Source organism: Drosophila simulans, chromosome 3L (assembly GCF_016746395.2).
Source record: "Drosophila simulans strain w501 chromosome 3L, Prin_Dsim_3.1, whole genome shotgun sequence".
Classification (NCBI taxonomy): Eukaryota; Metazoa; Arthropoda; class Insecta; order Diptera; family Drosophilidae; genus Drosophila; species Drosophila simulans.
Window position 1 is genome coordinate 17,741,954 of NC_052522.2, and position 24,002 is coordinate 17,765,955.

A 24,002-nucleotide genomic window follows, 5' to 3' on the forward strand; every position below is an offset into this window, starting at 1 on the left:
GTGTAAGACACCGTAGCCATTCACTTGCACCAGTTAGTTGCAAATAAAATAAGCAACATTCAAGAGGTTCAAAACTAAGTGCCAGACGCAATCTTTGTGCTTTCCATGAGCGCTATCAATTGAAAGCGAAATTCACTTTCATGGCTCCAGGTTCCCTCCCCCCCCTCCCTCAGCGCAATGTGCCCCCACATTTGGCCAAGTTCAACGACCGCACGAGTCCCTGGCCTAGATTTTCCAACATCAACGACAGCAACAGACATTGCTGATATAGCTAGTGTGCTTTTACTTTCGTTCAACATCGGATTCGTTCGGGTTTTTGCGCTGCTTTCGGCTTGAGTTTGATTGGTGCTCATGGAATAGACTCTCTCACGTATAGCGTTCATGCTTTGGAATTTGCGATAATAGAAACAGCTCCAAAATGGAACTAAGTAATTCGAAAACTTAGGGAAATAATAAAATATTAAGAAAAGATTAACTATTAAGAAAACATACTGATGCGGCGTTACGATACCATCCAATCGCAGTTATATACAAAATGTAGCCTACTTTTAAGGGTATAATAAAGAGATTTCAAGGGTAATGCGCAATAGTTTTGCAAATACTATATAAGCTAAATTTATAAACTAAGAATTAATGCGTTTAATATAAATTATTATGGTTAAACCCATATTTGATTCCGTCAGCTCCTTTATTAAATTAATGAAGAAATATAAATATATATTTATATAGATTTTTTGAATATACCATTTTGAACATTTATTTTTTGTGTATTATTGAAAAACGAGAACTATTTATTGTTTTCTTGTTTTGGTAAATTTAAACATAATATAGCTTTTCTTTCTTTTAAATTTCTTAATAGTTCATATTTTCTACGTTTTTCAAAATTATTTATGTATTTTCCTATCAAAATATTACGATAATCTAAGCATCGCATAAACGCTAATTCATTAATCAAGATTCTCTGCTACGCATTTTGAGGCCGAACATGAATATGTAATTTAATTATGCGGCAAGTATTAATCATAATTTGAAAATGCATAAAATAATCAGCTCATGTTGCGGCCAGCCAATATGCCAATAAAATTCTTATTGCCCAAAGCCTGCAGAAATATCCCCTCGGCAAAGATAATAAAAAGACAGCCAGCAAATGCGATTTGCTATCGTCACGACGGACCTGCCTCTTATCCCCCTCACTCAGATTGCTGCGTTTGGTTTTTGTTTTTGCACAAAAGGAAAATTTAGGTTAATGAGTTCAACGACCGCCGAGGAAGCGCCAAAAATACTCGCAGTACATGGAGCCAATAGAAAGATAGACAGAAAGTGAAATCATTTTTTTCGAGACTGGGAAATTCGCTGCCGCTTGTGGATGAGAATGAAGTGGGAAGAGATTTTCGACATAAAAGACGTCGTTTTTTATGTAATTCTAAATAAATAAACTTAGTTTTTATGTAAGTTAAGCTAAACTTATATTTCTTATACCCATAAGAATGGCTTAAAAGATACATATACATATTTAATCTATAATGACAGATATATTTGATATTCAAAATTTATGTAAGATCGAACATCTTTTCTCCAAAAAATTCAAATTTGCGAACTAATTTTGAAAACAAAAGACCCAATATCTACATAAACCTATGAAAATCGACTACTCTCGATTGCAATATATATTAATATACAGATACAATCTCTATACTTTAGGCTGATTCATTCACTCACCAGCTAAGACTCGTCCAATGAGGCGTTCGGTATCGTCTATGTGTTTTGCCTGGGCAAAGAGATCCTCCCGACTGCCCACTGTCATTATGTTTGATTGCCGTTTAAAAGGGGCTTGGCTCGATGTATTTAATTATTCAGATGTGGTATTACCAAGTCTCTCAAATTAGTTTGATTTAAGTATGTTTGATTGGAATTGTTTGATTGATCTATAAATTTGCTAGGATTTGTACTAGTTATTTTATTTCTTGTTAATCTATTTAAGGCTTTTTATGGCACCTTTGTGAGTGTTCAATTCGTTTAGCTAACTAGTCTAGTTTTGGCTATCAACTTGTTTTTAACTTTAAAAAACTTTGATTAAATTTCCTATGGAATAATTGTGTGCACAGATTTATCACAAGGTAGCAACCAGAGCGGTGATGATGTAGGATTTTTTACGTGTTTTATTTTTGGCCAAGTCTTTATGCATTTTCATCTAATAAATGCCACCATTTGTTTATGCATTCTCTAACTATTTAACATTTAGAAAGACTTATCACTCTCTCTTTATGACACTCGGGGAATTCTCAAAAAAATATATTTTTGATTTGTGCTTTGGCCGTTCGAATTCACGTGGAAATGCCGAAAAGTTTGGGAAAGATTTTTGAGCGCCGGGCACAGTCTCAGTGTTCAGAATTTCGGTATTCGCGCAGCGAGCGAAGAACGCAGAATAATAAGCAAAACAACAAACGCGGGGCGCCAAAGCCGAAATGCAGAAGCAGAAAATCGCAAGTTTCAGTCAGCTGTTCGGTTTGTTTTTCGCTTTTTTCGGGGCCGGCCATGTGGCTACAGTTTGTCGCACTGCTTGGAGCTTTGCACTGCTTGCATGAAGTGATGGTGAAGCTTTGGCGCGCGGATTTGAATCTCAGTGCCATTAGTTCGTCACTTTAAGTAAAGAAAGTAAAATCGAACTTGGTACACGTTGTAAACAGCGTAAGTACAGGAAATTAGTACATTTTCTGTGTATTTTTCTGCATTATTTTGGCTTTTAGAAATTTTGATTTGTAGTTATTTACTAGTGCGAGTGAAATTCCTTTCTACCTGTTTGTAGAAAATTTTGTATTTAAACAATTTAGTTTAAACATTATCAGTAGTTTAATCAAGTCAAAGAGTTATATATTTCTTTGCATAAGCTTGTGTATATTTCAGCTTCAATAAAATTAAATAGCCTAACCATTTCTGCTGAACCCCATTTGGCGGCCCAGACAAAAGTGATTGGCTGATGACGAACATTTAACCAAATGCGAAACTATCAGATTGTGGCCGCCAAAACCAACAACCGATTTGGGGAATGCAGCGGATAAAATCCTCGGCCGAAGTCCGATTACCGCCCCGGTTGGCAACAGAAGCATCAAAATCCTAGTCCTGCCTTACGAAGGCCCAAAAAGCAGAAGCAGCAGCAAAAGCAGAGCGGGCCAAAGTTAAATGAACTGTGAAAATGCCAATGACAGAAGAATTATTCAAGGCCGGGCTGACGAACAGCGATACGAGCCAAAAACGAGGCGTGAGAAAGGCTTCGGCGTTGGCCAGTAGCAATAGCAATAACACCAATACCAGCAACAATGGCAACAAAGGCAACTAGGGCTACAGCAGAAACCACTCAAAAAGTTTCCTGAGAGCCGCAGCACAAATGCCTGAAACAAAACTTGCGCCTTCAAAGGGACCCCAATTAAAAATAAAACTTTAATTATTCCTTTGTCAGCAAACAAACAAAAATAAAACTTTTAATCAATTTCATAGACCAAATTCTATGTAGATATGTTCATTATAATTTATTATTGCAGTAGCAATAAAAAAATACTCCTTAGAATCTGATAAAAAGCGTAATGCCTCGGGATGCATTTAATTGTTATTTGAACTCTCATTGAAAAAAGCGACAATATAATGACATAAAAAGTTAGAGCTTCGATTAAAATTGCTTACCAAGAGCGAGCAGCAATAGAAAGTAATAAATATATGAGGCACGCTAGCGACATAAGCTGCATTTAAGACAAATAGAAGACCAGAGACTCGATGTTTGGGTTAGGTAAGTAAACGTCTGTGTCTTGTGCAACGCGAATGCGACCGAATCCTTGAGCTACATAGGGATTGTCCTAGCCAGCAGCTAAGCCACCTCCGTTTTCCGCAATCCCCGTTCTGCCTTGGACTTTCCAGCCACCGAAGAGTGGCATTGGGAACTGTAGCAAAATGTCAGCGAACGCATTTGAACTTTTCATTGCAACCGAAGCACCCCACGTAAGTCGAGGGAGCGAACGGGGGCCATTATATCCGCCCACTGAGGCCGTGCCTCTGGGTCTGCCCTCAATTTGGATTCGGCTGCCATGTTGCACAATCCCGGCCAGCAGCCGCAGCCAGCGATTCTGTGTCGTTGCACGGGTTCAGGGTCACTTCGCGTTGCACTCAGCGCCCAGCAGCAGAATCTGGGTGTGGGTTGAACCACTTGGGCTGCTGCGCACTGAGAAAAATATTTGAAGGTAACCGGTTCAATTTATCTACAATCTGCTCAAGCTGGCACAAACTTTGCGCTAGTGCTTGGTGCTATTTTGTATTAATTCATTAGAAAAATTGCTTTCGGAGATTTTTAAACAATCCAATTTAGTAAAATTATCAGGTGTTTTGGAAACAATTAAAATTAGTATGCCAAAAGTATGCTATAAATATGTTGTGAAGTATTCCATACTCTTGAAATAGATTATTGCTATTATTACTCATCAATAAGTTGAAAAACAATTCAAAAATACGAATTGTATATTTTTGGTTTTGAAAAGGCAGGCATTGCTTAAACTATATAAATTTGTATCTGTGTAAATTGTCTGCCGCTAGTGCTCCATTAAACGTGTTAGGCGCCAAACGGTGTGAAAATAAAAAGCACTTAACCCACCAGCAATTCGCTGCTGATTCGATTAGGCCAACACCGTTGAGAACTGAGAATTGATAGGAGAAGGGGCTCAACTTAATGGAGAAACACACTTTTCTTAGAGAATGGAAGGTTGCAAGCTGTGCAACGCAAAGCAGGAGAATTGGAACTTTTAATTAAATATAAAAGTTTAGGCTTGCCAAATTAGTTTAGGAGACGCAACATGTAAATGATATGATTTTAAGAGTGCAAAATCATACACTGAATTTAAGACAGGATAATTGCCTTCCTTCAGAACTTTCCCCTGTGCGGACTCAAAAACTTAACCGCAACCGCACATAAGTCTCTTGATCCGCTGACGTAGTTTCCCATGCATTCATCCTCTCACGAAACTCACTTAGTCATGCATATACATTTATAGAGCGCATAACCTTCAGTGTCTATTCAACTCTCGGGGAAATTCGTCCAAGGACATGAACTGTGCTCACCCCCAAAGCAATTCGACTTCATGCAAATGGGACAGAAGGCGCCGATAAATGGTGACCCACCGTTTTATCACCGAAAACCCCCTTTCCCAACCCTCGGCACCCACTAAACGATGTCAAAGACAAAAAACGAAGGAGAGACAATTTTAAAATTTTAATTAAAACCGAAAATAACTGCAATGCAATTCAAATGGCCAGCCGACGGTGCTTTCAAAATGTGTGTAAGGATTTTGTGCTGCTTCGGTTGTGTGTGTGTGTGTGTGTGTGGGTCATGTCATTGTCCTGGATAAAGTGCAACGACTTTGGCCCTTCAAAACGTCACGAAAATGCGTGAAAGCTCAGAAAAGCTTTGAGGTGACTATAAAGCTAACTGTTTTTCTTTGTTTAACAGGATTTTTGATATATTGCAATAAAATCAATAATATACTATTTAAGCTAAAATAGTGTTTATTAAATACTAATAAGAACAATAAGAATTAGACCTGTGAAATGCACATATTATTTTAATTTTTTATACCATTTGCCAATTATATTTTTATAGATTTAGCGCTCTTTAAAATAGAATCCATAACTCAAATCCCCACCAACGATAAGAGTTGAATTAAACAATACATGCACATAGTAAAAATAACTGTGATTTAAGTTAATATATAGGCTACTATTCATTGTAATAACTCTGATGGGAAACGCATAAATACTCTCCAAACAGCAGACAACAAAAGCGGGCGACAAAAGTTGTTCACACTCGCAAACACAAAGAGAGAAAGAGCAATGAATATGAGCTAAGGGGGTGGCTGTGGGCGAGAGTGTGAGAGAGAGTGCGTGAGTGTACGGCACTCTCAGATACAAACGCACACACAGATACACACAGGCACACATACCACCGCGCACTGGGACAGCACTTGGCCCAGATTATTTTGAAGGTCGCGTATTATCGACGGTCGTTCACCTATTTACTCGGCAAACAACAAAAGCAACACATACAACAGCGACGCTGACGTCGACGTCGACTGCGGGTGGGCTTTTTGGCTGTATTTCTCTGCGTCTGTTTCTTTCATATGTATACACTATGTTTGTAAATTGATAAATACTCTGGTATATACAGTGAATGCCTAGAAAAAAATTCGATATGATTTCTTGTTAAAGCAATCGAATAATTGCAGGACAGATGTGTATCAAATACTTTTTAAGAAATGAATGACATTTACTTTAAATTAGAAAAGTTTTCAAAACTTTAACTATTTGTTTAAAAATGCATAGCCTTTAAAGATCTTTAAATTTTTGCATTAATTTGAAATGAAGGTTGCCATGTTAATTCTTCTACAGAATAAAAGTATTGTTAATGCATGAAATGTTTTTTATTTTCTGTTTCTAGAGCATCTACTGTAAATATTTTGGTTTGCTTTATGTATAACAGTGTGTGCACATTTTTAACGCCAGTGTTCTCACATTATGTGTATATTTAATCAGCAGTTTCCACGAGTGCGGTTGCTTTTGTTGTTGCCGCAGCGCGTGCGACATTTGTTGCCGTGTTTATTGGGAAAGCTCTCCAAAAAGGAAGCGGGAAAATTATGCGGAAAAGCTTTGCGAGGAAGTATTGAGGCAGTCCACAAACATTTGCACACACACGAATATGATATTCCTTATTTTCGTGTGTATTTTTCGGCAGTTAATGCGCATTAGGTGAGCCAGCGAAAAATAAACAAATTCCTTACAAATACCAATACACTTAAGAAGTTAATAAACACAGGGGCTTTAGGCGAAAAAAGGGCGTCACATTGTTGGTTTTCAATAAGCTAAAACATATGTGGCACCTTAAAATTTAAGTGTAACGTGCTCGTTGGGTGGAAACTTGGGGGTGGCTAAAGATGACAGGGGGCAGCTTATGTATCTTCCATTTGCAAAGTAGGCCGACAAAAGCTTGTACACAGCTAGGTCATTAGGTCACAACTGTGCGAGCGAGATGGGATGTTTACAGAAACTGGAAAGTTGAGAGCTACATTAAATTTAATCAGGAAATATCGCAACAGGATACCAAGATCCAATATCAATCAAAGCTATGCTCTAAACAAATCAATAACCAAAGTCAAGGGATTTCATCCTCACAACGAATAGTGCGTTGAACTTAAATATAATTAATATAACATTTTATTATAATTTAAAAAAAAATATTTTAAGAGGAAGATAAATCTAATTTAAACCGTCTATTTGCATTTAGAAAGCCTTTTGAAAAAATTGACAAAAATTGGCGAAAGAATTGATATGCAAATATATGTATAGCAAATTGAAATATACACATTTTGAAAAATATTCATGGCATCTAAAAAGTGGACAGAAATTCCAAGAAACATTGTCTTTGGCATAGCATGGAACCAACTTTTCCATCAGAGCCAAAACAATATGAGTCCTACAAATATTTCCTAAGAAGAGCAAAATGCTTTTATTTGAGAGAGGAGGAGAGGAAAGTAATACAAGTGAGAGAAAAAAAGGTCCCGGTGGGCCAAAGGGGCGTATGGGTTATTTTTAGCACAAGCCAAGAGAAAAGGCCTAGCCCAATGGGCTCAAACTTGAGGCTGTGAGTGGGTGGGATTTTGGTGGATGGTTTGGGTGGACAGCCCACGGAAACAAAGCGGCTTATGCAGGGGGTTTCGACTTCGCTTGAGGGGATTTGACACATTGACCACGAATTTGCTTTCAGCAACAGTAAGAGTGGCATGAAATGGAGAATTATTTGAAGACAGTGCGCGTAGGTGTAATATGAAAATTATACCATACATCTTAAGTAAAAAAACATTTAAATTAGTAAATGTACACTAATATTAACTGTGTAAATGTAGGTGGTATTACTTTGGCCGTGGGCCAACGGAAAATTTGTGTATCCTGTCGCTCGACAATGTTTTCCGCATAAAATCATTTATCATAATTTTAAAGTAAGCAAACAGCTCAAAGTCTTGTCAATGCAAACAACAAATTCAATTAAGTCAAGAAAAGTGAGCTCCAATAATGAAAGAGAAAACCATTTAGAGCAGAGAGAGAGAGAGAGCGAGCGCACAGCGAGCAATTTCCACGAATTGCTCCATTAATAACACTAGAATTAACCGAAAGGTTACTAAAAGTCAAGGCCACCAACGAAATTCGACACATGCCCGGTCGAAGAGCAACAAAAGCGAAAGGAAAGCGCAGAAACCCAGGAAAGAGAAAGAGATTTGGCGCTGCACGAGCGACAGGGACAGGGCAAGCTGCCACATTGACAAAGTGCTAATGCGTGTGAGAGTTATGTGCCAAATTTATAGGCCTCCTTCTATGGAGGTGGTAGCAATCAACTCGGCTAACAGCCCACCACGCCTGCCAACACCCAAAACCGAACCTAATGGCTGTAAGGAAACATTCGGAGCCAAAAGTAAACGGAAAAGCCCGAGGAAAAACGAGCATAAGTTTACGAGAAATATTTCAATTTTTGTTTCGGCCTAGTAAACGGTTAATTAAATGTGTTGCTACCCGCAAATACGTAAAAAAAGTTTAGGAGCCAAGCCGAATATAAACAACACTAATGGTGTAACTTGCTCAAGGTTAAGGTCGCTTTTGCTATTTAACGATTGTGGCTGGGAATACATTTGAATGGGGCGCTATTTGTTTGGGATTATGTTGGATTAACAACAAAGTAAATGAGGTTAACATTCCATCCTGAATTCTAAGAGATGCTAAGAAAAAAATGGATAAAAAGGAACCATTAAGAAAAACGTCGTGTTATGAATATTTCATAAGTAACCATTTTCTCTAATCTTTTAGATAACAAGGAATGTATTTTCAAGCTATAAAATAAAATACAATTTGCTTTAAACCCAACCGATCTAGCAAGTATTTTTCACAGCTGCATGCCTGCTGCCATCTATTGCCAGATGGTGGAACCGCAACAACTGCGAAAAATGCAACGAGGAAAAGCTTTGTCATACAATTTTCCAGTTGCATTAGACAAAAGTTTTTCCACAGAAAATCGTAAAAGTCCGAAACTGCACCTGAAGCTTTGCTGATGCGCTTGGGTTGCATTCGCAGCTAAAGTTCGCGCACGAAAGCTCTTCGAAATACGTAGTTGCAACTATTAAAATTAAATATTGCCAACTAAAGGCAACCCTGCAATTAGTGAGAGATGACAGTCAAAGAGATTTAGACCGAGAGGAGAGAGCTTTCTGCACTTCTCCGCAGGTGAAGAGCCACAAGTTGCCGCCAGGAAGTGCAACAGATGCGGCAACATTGAACGAACAGCTGTTTTAGTAGGAAAAGAAAGTATAGAGACCAATAATAAAAAACGGAGCAAACATTTTAAATTCCATATTTTAAAATTATGTTATTACGAAACGGAAAATCAGATTGAAATACCATAGATTTAAGAAAATGGTATGACAATGTTTATATTCAAATAATGCATATAGAGAATATGGTTTCAGTGTCAGATTGCCCTTGTATGTGCTACACGTGCAGTGCAGCCCCATCCTTCACCAAGGATCCGACATTGGGCTGCCCTTGATCGCAAGTAACTTTCAGCGCAGGCGAGAGCTTTTGCCCTCGGAATGCAAACTGAAAAGTGTGGAAAAGTAAAATTGGCAAGGGGCTGCCAGGACATGGGCAGCAGGTCCTTGCCCAGGGGTAATTGGCTGGGGGCCCCACGGCAAAGGTAGGCCCTGGCTTAATTGCCAGTTAATTGACTTTGAGTGGCATTAACCGACATCCGAGAAGGACTCACATTTAATTGGACTTGGCATCATAAGGCGTTTTGGTACATACCTGCAAGGAAAGAAGAGAGAATACAAGATTAATGGTAAATATTAAATTTGGGTCAGTTTATGGGGCGTCAGTGGGTTGTCTTCGTTTCGGTCCTCTAAGATTTGCAGACATCGCGTCGAGAGTTCCCCAACTTTTATCCGCTTGTTTTGCACATTTTTCCTCATTTCTGCGCCCGGTTTTTGTGTTTTTATTGCGCAAAGCGCACATGCCAACGACCTTGACCATCACAATTTATTTTCATTTTACTTTTTGCCTCCCTCTCTCGCCGGCGTGTGTGTGAGTGAGAGTGTGGAGCAAGTGACACACATTACGTAGGTCCCCATTTAGCCGCTTACACAAGACCTCAGGCAAGGCCAGCCTCCCTCCTCCCACTGCCCACCCATTAGTTCCCTATCTTTCGCTCTCCCAGCCCCTTTTTGTGGCTGTTTTGTTATTATTATAATTTCTGATGATGCCTCTAAGTCACGATGGTTGGCAGTATCTGAAATGCGATTTTAGATTAGGCAAGTAATTATCAAGCCTAATTTGGTTGGTTTTTAAAAATAAAGTTTAGAAGTCACTATGAAGTACTTACAGGTACTAACCTTTTTAAGTGTAAAGATTTCAAATTTGGTCTAAATATTGATGTGGGAAAGTTTCTTTCGAAATATTTTGCATTTAATTGTAAAACTTAAAGCATTACTTTCTGGGCTCAATACATTTTGTTGGGCTTAACAATTTCAACTACAAAAATTAACTTTAAAAAACGCATTGGGCTGTGTTCACTTTTAAAATTATGATAACTTTTAGATACCAGAGAATAAAAACATCACGTTGCACTTCCCCATTAGAAAGCAATTCTCATGATAAATCTGCTGTCAATAAATTATTTATATTTAATTCGCACTTGATTCTATTTAGATTTTGCTTCCCCTAAGCGTGCACCTGTAATCCCACCTGCCCACCTGCGCCAAAGTCTCTCAATTATATTAGAATACGTAGTGCGGAAACTGGCGGTCACCTAACCGACATCGAATCGTTCGATATGCCCCGTGCCCAGACACAAAAATATTTATTTTCAATGTCACAGAGCAGACGAGTGGGGAAGTCTATGTATACATATGAAATAGAGTAATGTGGGTGAGGTCAATACAAACCTATGAGCTACGTCAGAGCACAATTGATGATTGAGTGAGTGAGTTTGCGGTGGCAACTCTGGCAGCACAGTGGGCAACCTGCCAAGGAAATTACTCAAGGCACGGAAGTGAGCCAAGGCTTCTCATCGAATATTTCCCCCAAGCCAAATTTCGCCATAATAAATACGACGATAGAAGGAGAAATTATGAAACAGCCAAATATAGATTCAAACAAACTGAGACCGATTGAATGTCAAAAGCCGGAGAAAATTGGGTTAGTATACTAGGAGGTAATCCACAGGATGCACGGAGGAAAAATCAATGTTTATTACTTCAAGTGGTTGTAATTGAAGGAAAATGGCAATTATAAGTTGACATTGACATTGCTTATCACACAAAAAACACGCACCCAGTGAGCGAAAAGAGACTGGTGGACTGCAAGGAGTGGAAGCCTGTCGCCTTTGTCCTTATCCTTGTCCTTGTGCGTTCATTATACAATCCGAAGAGCACGCGCCCGGACCGTTGTTGCTGTTTTTGTAGCTGTCAACGCATGCACATTTCATTGCCATCTTGCAGTCTACACACACACACAAGTAACTGAACCCCCACCACACACACACAAACGCACATACACAACCCACAACACGGCCTTGACCACAAACAAGGACTTGTCAATTTCAGCAGCCGCAAAAACAATATACACGGAAATATAGGAAGACCAAACGTTTTTACCACATGGAATATAACTTTTTTAACAACATTTAACGGCACCTTACAAAAAAGCTATTAGCCAGTATTTAATACTAGTGTTATGTTATATTATAATTAATAAAATCATTTTCTTTTGTAATTAAAAATTATATTGGTATACTTTTGCAGGAAGATATTCACCTATTTAAAAAAGATTTTTAAATTTAGTAAACAAGAAAATACTTTAAAAAAGATTACTTTTTTTGAGAGGCGAAAAGAATGAGAGTGAGAGTCGTAATTTAGTTTTTTGTTTACTTTTCGAAGTCTTCACTTCCCCGTAAGTTCAGCAGAATTTCATAGGGAAAACAAAAGTTTTAGTGTCAGTGTCAAATTTGATTTTAAGTTAAAGAGGAAAATTCTTAAACTAATCGATTATCTATCAATTAGGCTCCTTTAAAAAACTGTTTAGATGGAGCGTAAATGCGAAATGGTAGCAAAAAACTAAAAGAATAATAAAGGTTTGTATTGGCAAATCAATTTTTTATAGGAATATAATACTATTTCTTATTAAAACCCAGACAAACAAAGAACACATTAAAACTGAAAAAGAATTTCAATATTAATCAGAAATCGAACTTTAATCAATTCAGTACACTTTACTTCCATTTTGCGTATGATTCGCTTTCACATATGGTTCAATGACACCTGTTTGGTTTCGGATTCAACCGATCCGATGTTGTTTATAAGAAATATCCCATCCAAGTTTTGCGTGACACACTAACCCATATATGTGGGAAAAGTCTAGGGAACTGTAATATTTATGATCTCGTGGCAGGGGGAGAAATGTCAAGTGCTTTGGCCCTGACCTGACCTCCGCCACAACGTCGTTTGCCCACGCTATAACCCCTATAGCCCAGCCCCTAACTATTCAGAATCGAGAAACCGGCAAAGCAACGCAACAATGTATAGTAGAAAGCCATCAAAAATGCCTGCCCCCATTCACCTGGGAGATGCGGTGGGATGGGCATGTTTTAAGTTCCCTTTCTGCCGGTAAGCCCCCTATTCGTCCTCTCTTTCTGCGCTGCACTTGCTCTCTCTTTCGCTCTCGGAAGTAGTTCGGAAAATTTCATTGCCATCACGTTCAATGTCAGGTTCATGCGCATCGCCTCCAAATGCAAGGCAAAGGTTATGCAGCAGCATTTGCAGTCCACCGAAGGGCGCACAGGGGGTGTCAAATGGGGGGTGGTAATGGCCACTGGGTGGTGCCTCGTTCGGCTGTTGTAAGGTCACTGTCAAGTGGCAATGGCATGTCCAAGGATGAGCCATTTAAGCAGCGACGTGTGCGGGTACTTTCGGTATTTGTTTGGGTTAATAAGGTTCTAGCTGCCCGGTTATCAGCGGGTTTCGAGAGAGGTCTGCATCGAAAAACAATCGATTTGAACTGGTGACTGGGCTTAGAACTAAGTTTATATAGTTTTAAATGCCAGTAACTCTTACTAACTAGCTTTGCCAACTAAATAGAATGCAACGATGTAACAAAATTGACAATAAGGCTATTACAAAAATGTTAAGAATGTTTAATTGATTAGACACCAGATTATAAGAACTAATTGGTGACGAATTAAAAATTAGTACAAATCAATAGATCCAACAGAATTAAGAAACTTTTCGTTTTGTGAATAGTTATTTTTTCATAACTGAAGGAATTTGTGACCGCCATGTGAATATGTAATTTACTTCAATAAATCATATGTTGTTTTTAACCCAGTTAGACCCTATAGAGTGTGCATCATGCCGATAATGTCAGAGCTAAGAGCTAGCCAAAGACCCGAAGAACGACAACAAATCGTGTTATTGACCTAAGTCAAGGGCACTGCACTTGAGCTATATCTCCCAGGTCGGAGCGGGATGGCAATAGCATATTGAAGGGAATGCAGATTGCAGATTCGAGTACAGCCGCGATTCGAATCGCAGCTAGTTGTTGCTGGAAGTTTTGGGGCAACAGAAGCGATCGAAGGGGCTAAGCAGAATCTGAGAACGTTTTTAGGCGCGCGTATAAACAAAAAGCAGATCACAGGAGGGAAAATGTATAAATAGCGCCCCCAAGTCCCAAGCGTGACGCTATATATCCCTCTCTTTCCCTTTCCCTTCGGACCAACCCTCTCCTTTGGTATTTTATTTTTAAATTTTTGCAGTCGGTGATGTTGTTGTTTTTGTTGTTTGGGTGAAGTCATGTCGTTGACAATATCAAGGCCAGCCCACCTACCAAACCTAAGTTCCTTTGCACAGTGAGAAAAGGATTTTGTATAATTATCTATAAATCGAAATGCACAAAAAACAAACACAGTTATTATATAATGCGAAATGCTAAAGATGACTCGTTGGTTTTGATCTTTTTGACTGACAATATAGGTTATTAGTACGACTATAAATACAACCCTGTTTAGATCTTTCATACCAAGTCGTACACAATTTTCAATATTTAGTTAGAATAATTTTAGATTTCCAATATGGCAAGTTTCTCTGTGCACTTCCTCTTTCCCTTTCCTGACTCATGGGCTGGCTCTTTCTACACTCGGTATCCCTTTCTCTTTCCCTCTGGCTTGCGTTCTTCGCGATCCACAAGAAGCCAACGACTTTTGCTTGTAGGTCAATGGCACTTGCCTGAGAAACTTCTTCATGGGCTCCCTCTGCAACCAGTTTTATACTTTGCCGATCCTGCTAATAACCAGACGAGTCCCTCGCTGTTCCCCTCTTGTTTTTCTGTTGCCGTCCTTCTCTGTCTGCCCTACATTGGACCTTTGGTTTGGTCTGCTTGATTTAATGCTGGTAATGTTGCCCCTTCGCCATCTCGATTTTGATCTTTTCAGGCTCATTTCTTCTTGTTCGGACTATTCTGCATGCCTTTGTTGTTACCAAAGTTCAAGGTCTTCGATTTATCGTTTCTGCCTCAGTTCTTGTTCTCGAGATACCTCTACTTTAAAAAGTGGGGATATGAGTTATTCGATAAAGTTTTCTACAAGCCTTAAGGAAGGTTTTATAAATAGTGATCCTTAACAGGTTGTTATGAAAACAAACCTACATACATCAACTACTTTAAAAGTACTATTTAAATAATATGGAATTTTTAATTTTAAAAAACTCGTAAAAATGATAGTACAAAATGTAAGACTTTTCGCTTGCTGGGATTTCGTTCCTTTGTCAGACGATTTTTTCTCTCTCTTTCACTCGTCTAGCTATCTCCCTCATTCCCTTCCTGTTGTTCTGCTTTACTGGCCAGCTTAATTATTTAACTTGATTCGAGTTTTTTATGTATGCAATACTCTGCTGTCTGCGCCTTTTTTCGCCCCTTTTTTGCACTTTTGTTTTTTTTGTTCACTCTGCGATTTTTTTTACTTTTGTGGTGCATTTAAATTGACTTTGAGCTTCACTTATTTCATGTAATTAAGACGTTTCCGGTTCATGACCTAAATGTGCAATTCAGGGCAACTGCTTGGTTGCCCCAGGGATTTGGAGGTTTTAATGGGCTGGTTTTTGATATTTGCATAAATATTGGAGATGGCTAGTCATTGCGTCTGAAAATGCACAGAGGGGAACCAAAAGTTTACCCAAAAGGTGAACGTTGATAACATTTTTTAATATTACTTATAAACACTAAAAATCTTTTTAGTGTAATCAATCTTTTACATAATGTTATTGATTACCGGAAAAAAAGTTTTTTTTACAACAGAAAAAGTTTTTTTTTGAGATATAAAGATAATGATTCACGCTAATAGTGATTTCTGGGAAGCCCAAACAAAATTGACCTCAAAATTTTATGCTACCTTGAAAGACCGCTCCGATTAACGTCTGAGAAACTGTCTTCTAACCACGCAAAGATGATTCAGATCAAATTCTGTTATAGGAAATTGAAAGCTTTCCACCAACTGGCCAACTGACTCAGACTCTGAAGTATTCACAACGAAAGGGGCACGTGACAATGTAATAATATAGAGAGGCCATTAGTTGAACGGTAAAAGTGAAACCATTATTAACAAGGTTAAGCAAGTTGTAAAAATACCTGATATAGAACTATTCAAAGCTCAACTCGACTGTATGTCTCAACTCTATTACATTTCAGAGGTTGTCTAAATAATAGTTCATAATAATAAAAAAAAATCAATCAAATTGACTACGACTATTATCTCAGAGTAGATAAAAAGTTTAAGGATATATTTTTGAATAAAGTTCTCTCGAAAATATATGGATGATTTTCTCATGTGTCTATTTGGAGCAAAAATTCAAACATCGAGCTGGGCGAAGTTCTATTCTATATGGTGCATACTAATAGGTACTTTGGGAATTGGATACTCGATGTATTTTATAATTGATATAGACAAATATATCAAAATTGTTTTGCACTTAGCTACCTACATTTATTCTTCAAATAGTTTAAAGTATGAAAGAGTATTAGTCTATGCCTGGGTTCATAATTCCTTTATTATGCTTTTTTCCATTATGTATATTTTGGCTGGGATATTTATGCTGCTGGGCATAAGAACGGTAAAATAAGTTCAACAACTTTTTTTAAACCTCTAACGTGACCTTAATGTAGAATTCCAAGAGAGTGTTTAAATTTGGAAAAGTTTTAAGCTACTTCTTTGCCCTATACACCTGGATGTTTGTGTTAACAACAGGTAAGTTCGTTTTTCCTAATAAATACATTATCCAGAAATCCAGAAACTGACTGAAAAAATATGTTAAAATTATCTTAATCGTTTTCTGCTTATAATTTTCTGTATATAGTTGTACATTGCATCTGTGCAGTAAAATTATGCCGATTTATAAGACAAGCTTGGCCTTAAAATAATTGGATTCTTTCGAATTTTTTTTGGATGCCATTAATGAGCAATATTCAAGTTCACAAAATCTGTTTTTTTTTGTTGTATATAGAAACAATGCATTCACACTCGGCCACAAAACTATCTGAATCTGAAAGGATGCTTTCGGAAATCATTAAATTAAATTTGAACTACGCTTGAAGTATTTGAAATAAATGAAAAGCAATGGAATACATTGTATATTAGCAACAACTTAGAGGATCGAAATTAACTAATGATTATTTGATTTAATTAATTTATTTGTACAACGTGTATTGCTTACGAATTTCTCAGATCACAGTTGTCTACGAAATTTTGTTCAATACATATTATTATTCTTACAGTTGTTCAACAAATCGGTCGTTCAAAATTCGTGTTCACAAAAACAAAAATTTTCAGTTTTTTTTCCCCAAAAAAATTTTAAGAAATATTTTAACCAGCTTCACGATGTGTTGTAAGTCATGCGAAGAACAACCAGCATCATGCTGCTCGATTTTCTATGCATTTTTCTGCATGGGAGCAGGATTCTTTATGTTTAGCTTCTCGCTGCACAATGTAATTATATCAGAAGAATCTATTACCATTATGGATTGGTTTTTGCACATACATGGTACTGACTTGACGGATAATCAGCTTACGATATTATATGGTTTGGATTTAATTTTTGCCTTTACGTATGTGGCCGCAGGAGTTTTGCTAGCGTTGGGAATCAAAAGGGTAAGCATCCGTTCAGCCAATTCATATTTGAACTATTTAGTAATCATCATTTTTTTTTTCTAGAAAACAAAGGCATGTATTAAAGCCGGGAAGATCTTAAGCTATTTCTTTCCAATATATAACATTGTTTATGTATTTCCCTTAGGTAAGTCTATACCTTATTTCTACATTTGACTAAAAATCTGCATGACCTTGCTTGAGTAAGCTATACTAATACACATTTAAAAATTTTATTTTCTTGTTTTTGTTTTTATATAGTTATACATATTGGCTGTGCGTTAAAATTGTGCAGATATCTAAAGGAAAACTTTGATTAGTAGTAGTGGGATATTCGCAAACCTAATAAATTGGACGATATCAAAATTGAATGACACAAGGATGCAACAAAGGATTTATATATATGTATATACATAATTGTGGACTAACTAACTTTTACAATAGTTAACAGAATGTAAGTGCATAAATATATTACTGCATATCATTTATACATTTTTTCTCTCCCGATTTAGTTATACGTGGTAAAAATTCACAGCCAGTACCGACCGATGATCAAAATTGACTTTGCTTTTGAGTGTTGTAATAGATATATCCTATTACCATATAATACTGTAATCATTTGTCTACGGCATGTAAGTGTTTAATATTTATACCCGTTACATGGCTAAATACACTATCTTTTGTGCTGCGATTTCGACGCTGCAAGTATAAATATTTTTGATAAGAAATACTTTGATCAATTCAAACAAGAACTTAAATATAAAAATGCCAGTAACGAGAACAAGATTCGATTTATTCGACTATAGTTTTTTTTTTTCTTTTATCTTTTCAGTTTTACGTTGTAAAAAAATTAAGTTATATAAGGAAATCGTGAAAATTCAAAGTGGCTACGAATCGGATGGACTGAAATTTGCAATGCAATTCAAAATTTGTAATTTAACAAGCAAACCAATATAATTCCGAGGGAAATTTTTTGTGAAATTATATACCAAAATAAGTGAAAACTGTATTAAAATAAATAATTTCAAAGAACTCTTCGCATTACCACGATTTCTTTAATTCTTTTAATTATTTTTATTGTCTATTGAAACTATTTCAAAAATGTTTCTGTGTAATGCAATGTATTTATTTCACATGGCTACGTCAGAAAAAACGGAAAACAATTATTTTCGTGATTTTAAATAACAGTATACACTAATTCAGGATAATTTCGCTTTAAATTTAATAAAAAGCGAGCAAGAGATATAGGAAGTTTTTTTTGTCCATCTGTTTTACCGACGTTACATACATTTGCTGAAGTGAATGGCGTAAAGATGGGTTTATTTGAAAGGAATGTAGTATTTTCAGCAAGATTGGGATAATAGGTACACGTAGAAAAAAAACGACAATAATTGTTATGAACGTGCCCAGTGATGTTGATTTACATTTGGTCGCATATCGTAAACGTGGCTAAATAAGAATCTCTTGTGATGTTGCGGTTTGAGTGAGTAAAAAACGAATAAAGAGGTATTGGTAAAATTTAGAGGTGAATTTTTTGAATGGGGGAAAAATGTTTTAAAAACAGAACCAAATATTGTGAAGATACCAAATGTTGTGTGGCAAAATTAATACACTTTCGGCTACATATCTCACTTTCCACCAATCACTTTTCTGCAGAAAATACCTATGCCAAAAACTTAAATAATTAGTTGGTGCACATTTAAAGAAATATTCATTAAGTCAACATTACAAGCTTCCGTTGATAAGATTATTGAACTTTCCAAACGACATAGCTATATGCTAAGTGAGTAATTTATTCTTTTAAACAAATTGATCCAAATACTTTAACTTTTAATTAGAATATTGTAGCCTTTTACTTTTGGGTGATCTATCTGTGTTACATCATAAACGAAGTAGGCTCCCGCAAATAATTCGCATGTCGCAGTCGTCTACGGATATTATTTCATTACAGTTTTTGTACTAACACAAGTCGGTCGCTCAAAATTTTGTTTCCTTACAAAAAATTCACCGTGTAATTGCTAGAATATTTATAAAATATATTTAAAATTTAACAATGTGTAAATCGTGTGAGGAACAGCCAGTTCGGTGCTGCTCAATTTTCTATGCCACTTTCTGCATTTCATGCGGTCTCTTCATGCTCATTTTTTCGATTCACAATGTAATACTTTTGAAAAGCTCAATTACAATCCTGGATTTTTATTTGCATATGCATGGTGCTGAAATGTCTCCCTCAACTTTCCGCATCCTCTACTCGCTGGATTTGGTTTTTGCCCTTACGTACGTCATTGCTGGAACTTTACTAGCTGTTGGAATCCACCAGGTAAGCAAAGCTGCTGAGAATTCGCATTTTGCCATCTAATAACCTAAATAACTTTTTTTTATATATTAGAACGTAAAGGGGGTTTTCTTTGCTGGCAAGATCATAAGCTATTTCTTTCCAATCTATAACGTCCTTTATGTATTTCCTTTAAGTAAGTGTTAAATTCATATGCACCACTTCAACTGCATTACAAATATTTCTCGACTTAGTTGTGCACATTGCCGCCGTAGTGAAATTGTGCAGATATCATAAAGAGAACTTTAATTAAATGAATTGGATATAAGCAAGCGTAGGGGACTGGAAAGGATTAAAATTGACTGCAGGATTATTGAAATATATTCTAAAATTTTGGAAAAGCTTTAAGCTATTGCTTGCCGTACTTTACGCTTATTTTATGTGTTTGATCCACATCCACTGTGCACAACAAGGCTAATATTTCTTTTATACAATTTTGAAAGAGTCCGCACTACAATTAAGAACACAGCATGTAAGTCCTTAAATACCATTCAAAATACCATTTGAAGATTTTATATTTTTAAATAATTTTTATTTCTTAATTAGATATACGCGGTAATATTATGCTGCACGGAAAAGGAATACGTGTCGTGATCTACATTGACTGCACTATAAATCTTAATAAATATTTTTATTGGTCTTAGAAAAGAAATATCATATTGTCTGCGATCATTCCGTTTACATCATGTAAGTGCAAAATATTATTTTCTAACTATTCATACCCGTTACTAAACTAAATATATACTATATATATATATACAATATAATAATCTGTGGCAAACCAAAATTAATTAAAAAGAGTAACGGGTATCTGATAGTCGATTCATTGGAATACTTATGTACTTCTTGTTCTTATTTCTGTTTTCTCGATTCAGTTGTACTTTGTAAAACTAGTCAGCAGTATATGGAAAACGTGGAAATTCGAAGTGACTACGAAACGAATGGACTAAAATTTGCAATGCAATTCGAAATTTATCAGCAAACAAATTTAAAACACTTGTCCGTACCAAGTGAAATATATAAATTATCTTAATATAAATAAAAGGGTTTCCCAGCCGTGTTGTTATGGAACGAGAATGCACTTCACATCTGTTAGTTTTTAATAAATAACATTACTCGAATGGGAGAATGCAATGCCAGTTGGCAATCATGGAAAACTCGCTGTGAGGACATACCGCTTGGGTGTGGGATTACCGACGAGACCTTGCAACTTGGCCTAGTGCGATACCGTTACGCAGCCTCAGATTCAATGCGATTGTAACGGTGTGGGCAAGGGCGCGGAAGGGAGACGGCGATAGCTCGATCGCAGGCGGCACTCAAGTACGTCACTCATACGCCCCGTTGCAACTGTAATCAAATTCACTTTTCGCTAATTGTTGCCGCCGTCTCGCTCGCTCGCTCGTTCAGGAAATGTTTTAGATTCACGTTACGCCTGCACTTGCCAAGCAGCCCCACCCTCCCCGCCGCCTAGAATCTCCGACGAACCAACCCATGCATACATACATAAATATTTGTTTGTATAATTATTGTGTTCTCGCTTTCAGTGTGTCACATTTGTTGTGTTCTTTTTTCGCTGGGGTTTTGTTTCTATTGCTATTGCCTTTTGCTTTTTGCCTTTTGTTTTTCTCTTCCGCTTCTCAATGACCTTGTGCTTTTTTTCTAACATTTTTATTACGCTCGCCCACTTGTAATTCGCATTTTTATACAATTGCACATTATATATTATATTTGCTTTTATTTGCATTTGGATTTCGTTAATGTTGTTTCGTTTCGATTTTTTGTTGCTATTAGAACAGGTTCTGTTGTGCTTCGTGAGGCATTTTTATCCGCCAGATACTTTTGTTAACTGTTTTTTTTTTTCGTCGCAGCCCGTTTATCTGTGTTTGGTTAAGTAACTGAAAAATTGCCATAACCAGACTGGACTTGGCGTGACTTTGTGTCAATGTTTTGTTGATTTACAATTGGATTACAGTTGAACTAAGCATAGTTCAGTTAGTACAACAAGTATAAATCAATCAGTGCTGGAATAATTATGCGAAAAACACTGATCGTAATTCAGGGCCATTGAAAAGGAATTTCATTCGGAATAGGGGAATGTGGCTATTAAAGAATAATAATAAGTACTAAAGTACTTATTAGTTTCGTAAATAATTGGAAAACAGCATAGAAATTACACTTCAAATGAAAACAATTACTTATTAATAAATATTAAATTTTACTAAATATAAGATAAGATATTAATAGTAGACTAGAATTTAAAATAAAGTTCAATTACCAATTAAAAATCTTTAATATTTTAATTGCCTAATGGCATAATACCTTGATCAACGCTCATTTTCCATTACATTGTGGTTGTAATTGATCATTACACTTCCAATCAATGTTCAATTCAGTTATGGAACACATTGCACATTACACACTATGCATTGAAGGGAAATTAGTAACAAGTACGTAGATTTATTATTAGTTTGTATAACCTCAAGGTCGAAGGCCTCCCCCATTCGCAATGCCTCCCGATTCTCTCCGGCGATCATTGATCGGTTAATATAGGCCATAATCTATTTATTCAATGGCACATTGTTCAACTAAACCTTAAAAAATTACGCGTTTGCCTTTTATTCTATTAAATAATATAAATGCTGGTTCCGAGCAAAAATCAACATTTAGTTTTGCTCTTTATGGGTGTTATGTAACGTAGAGCGCAATTTCACTGGCAAGGCCGTCAAATGACTGAGAGACTTGCCCAGGCAAACCGGAAAAATAAGTCAAAAACACTGCTAATGACTCAATTGAAAGTTGGCTAGAACCCAAAACAGGCAAATGCGTTTGCTCTTCAGTATAATATAGGCCAAACATTATGACTGATAATCAAATCATAGCTTCTAGTATATATTTATAAGCTGTTTCAATGGTTTATGAAAACAGCGAACACAGAAAAGTAGATCGATAAAAAACTTGGCTATTATATCGAAGCAATATTTTCGATAGTTAGACAAACATAAGATTCATTTGCCAAACCAAATTCATTAGCCAAGCAACTGCAGTTATTCAAAACTTGGTATAGAACTTGTTGTCAGTAGGTGGTTTACCGCAATGTTTGAACTGGCACTTTGGACAACTGTTTGCATAACACTATATACTAGTTTATAGAACCGTTTACACAACAGTTGGCTAACTTCAACGCTTACATCTTATTTCCCACTACCAAGGGATGCTTTCTCAAGTGATCTGTTCGGGTTGAAAATGTAAATAAGTAAGCAGTTCATATTCGCCCTTAATCGCGCTGTTTAATGTGTTTTGTAATCTTTTCTACATTTGAATACGATCGGTAATCCCTCGACCTGGGAAATTAAAACTATTTGTTGAGCGTTTAATACGAAAGTGGTTGTGCAACACAACAAACTCGTGTAAGAACGAACACCTTTAGGAGCAAAATAAAAATCTAAATCCACTGTGATGTTAAAATACAATATTATGATATACGGAATTCTTCACTTAATAAATATTAAATATTAAAAAAAAATAAATGCAATATATTATATAAAGGTAATAAATCTTATTTTTCCACGCGTATTCTCAGATATTCCCCCTACTCTCCTCTCCTAGAGTTTCGCTTTCCCATGAGTGGTTTATGTGCGGCAATTGCGGCTGTCACTTGCGCAAAATGATAACAATGGAATAAAAATACATTCCATGAGGGATATGGACGTTTATGAGTGTTCTACATACACACACACACACTCACAAGGCCGCAGTGTTGACCCATTGCTGATATCTGTGATGATGCGTTGAGCTTAAGGTCTCCGATTGGTTTTGGCATTGACATTGAAAACTGAAGTGCCCTACAAGCGAGCATACCCGACACGACCAGCAAATGGGGAAAACTAAGTAATATGGGAAAGTAGTAAATCGGTAACTCGGCAATCATTTTCAAAACCGATGGCTCGGCGTGGAAAAAGGCAAACAAATCTATCAAGTCGCCCTGGTTGGCCTTGACTTTTATTTGCTCAGCTCGCCGACTCGTTTATTTATTAGCCAAGCAACAAAAGGAGAACGGCAAGAACAACAAGCCGTAGTCCAAGAAATCAGCTGGCGAGCTCTTCATATAAGCACACACACGCTCGTATATATTGTATAACTAAGCGTATCTTGGGACATGTGCAAAAAAAATAAAATAAGAAAAAAACACAAATCACAGCTCAGCCAAATGAAATCATTAGAATACCAAGAGCTCTCAGCCCGAAAATCATTCTCAACTGTCACTTTCATCCGTATATTTTTTCGCATTCGAAGAACAGGTTCCCCGCTTAGCTGGAAATCCCGATTCAAACATATGATTTAACCTGACCAAAAAAGCGCTGGCCACATAATCGCACTACGCTTGATCGTTTATGTGGAAAAATAAACAAA

The 24,002-nt window shown here is 36.8% G+C and overlaps 3 protein-coding genes across 4 annotated transcripts in view; 2 read left to right on the plus strand and 1 right to left on the minus strand.

Annotated features, from left to right (window-relative positions):
• Positions 1–24,002, minus strand: part of LOC6738535 (ecdysone-induced protein 75B, isoforms C/D) — a 111,165-nt gene that overhangs the window by 81,841 nt on the left and 5,322 nt on the right. The window contains exon 1 of one of the 2 annotated variants that reach the window (XM_039293942.2): positions 1,720–1,819. The exons of the other annotated variant lie outside the window; for it this stretch is intronic. Coding sequence (XP_039149876.1) covers positions 1,720–1,804 — 85 coding nt within the window. The 5' untranslated portion in view covers positions 1,805–1,819. Of the gene's footprint in view, positions 1–1,719; positions 1,820–24,002 lie in introns of those variants that run through there. 2 annotated transcript variants of the gene reach the window in all.
• On the plus strand, positions 16,878–18,298 carry LOC6738538. Its single transcript, XM_016171692.3, has 5 exons — positions 16,878–17,260; positions 17,324–17,405; positions 17,519–17,711; positions 17,770–17,889; positions 18,090–18,298. The coding sequence occupies exons 1-3, from the start codon at positions 16,991–16,993 to the stop codon at positions 17,575–17,577; spliced, it is 411 nt and encodes a 136-aa protein (XP_016032385.2). The 5' UTR covers positions 16,878–16,990; the 3' UTR covers positions 17,578–17,711; positions 17,770–17,889; positions 18,090–18,298.
• Positions 19,196–20,678, plus strand: LOC6738539. The gene is made up of 5 exons (XM_016171693.3): positions 19,196–19,577; positions 19,647–19,728; positions 19,787–20,064; positions 20,139–20,279; positions 20,468–20,678. Exons 1-3 carry the CDS (start codon positions 19,311–19,313, stop codon positions 19,843–19,845), a joined length of 408 nt encoding a protein of 135 aa, XP_016032386.1. The 5' UTR covers positions 19,196–19,310; the 3' UTR covers positions 19,846–20,064; positions 20,139–20,279; positions 20,468–20,678.

What these genes read in the sequence shown, in the direction of transcription:
- LOC6738539 (XM_016171693.3), top strand. Translation starts at nt 19,311, where the DNA reads ATGTGTAAATCGTGTGAGGAACAGCCAGTTCGGTGCTGCTCAATTTTC. An exon ending in TAGCTGTTGGAATCCACCAG is followed by an intron (nt 19,578 to 19,646) that starts GTAAGCAAAGCT and finishes TTTATATATTAG; the next exon opens with AACGTAAAGGGGGTTTTCTT. An exon ending in CCTTTATGTATTTCCTTTAA is followed by an intron (nt 19,729 to 19,786) that starts GTAAGTGTTAAA and finishes TTCTCGACTTAG; the next exon opens with TTGTGCACATTGCCGCCGTA.
- LOC6738538 (XM_016171692.3), top strand. Translation starts at nt 16,991, where the DNA reads ATGTGTTGTAAGTCATGCGAAGAACAACCAGCATCATGCTGCTCGATT. An exon ending in TAGCGTTGGGAATCAAAAGG is followed by an intron (nt 17,261 to 17,323) that starts GTAAGCATCCGT and finishes TTTTTTTTCTAG; the next exon opens with AAAACAAAGGCATGTATTAA. An exon ending in TGTTTATGTATTTCCCTTAG is followed by an intron (nt 17,406 to 17,518) that starts GTAAGTCTATAC and finishes GTTTTTATATAG; the next exon opens with TTATACATATTGGCTGTGCG.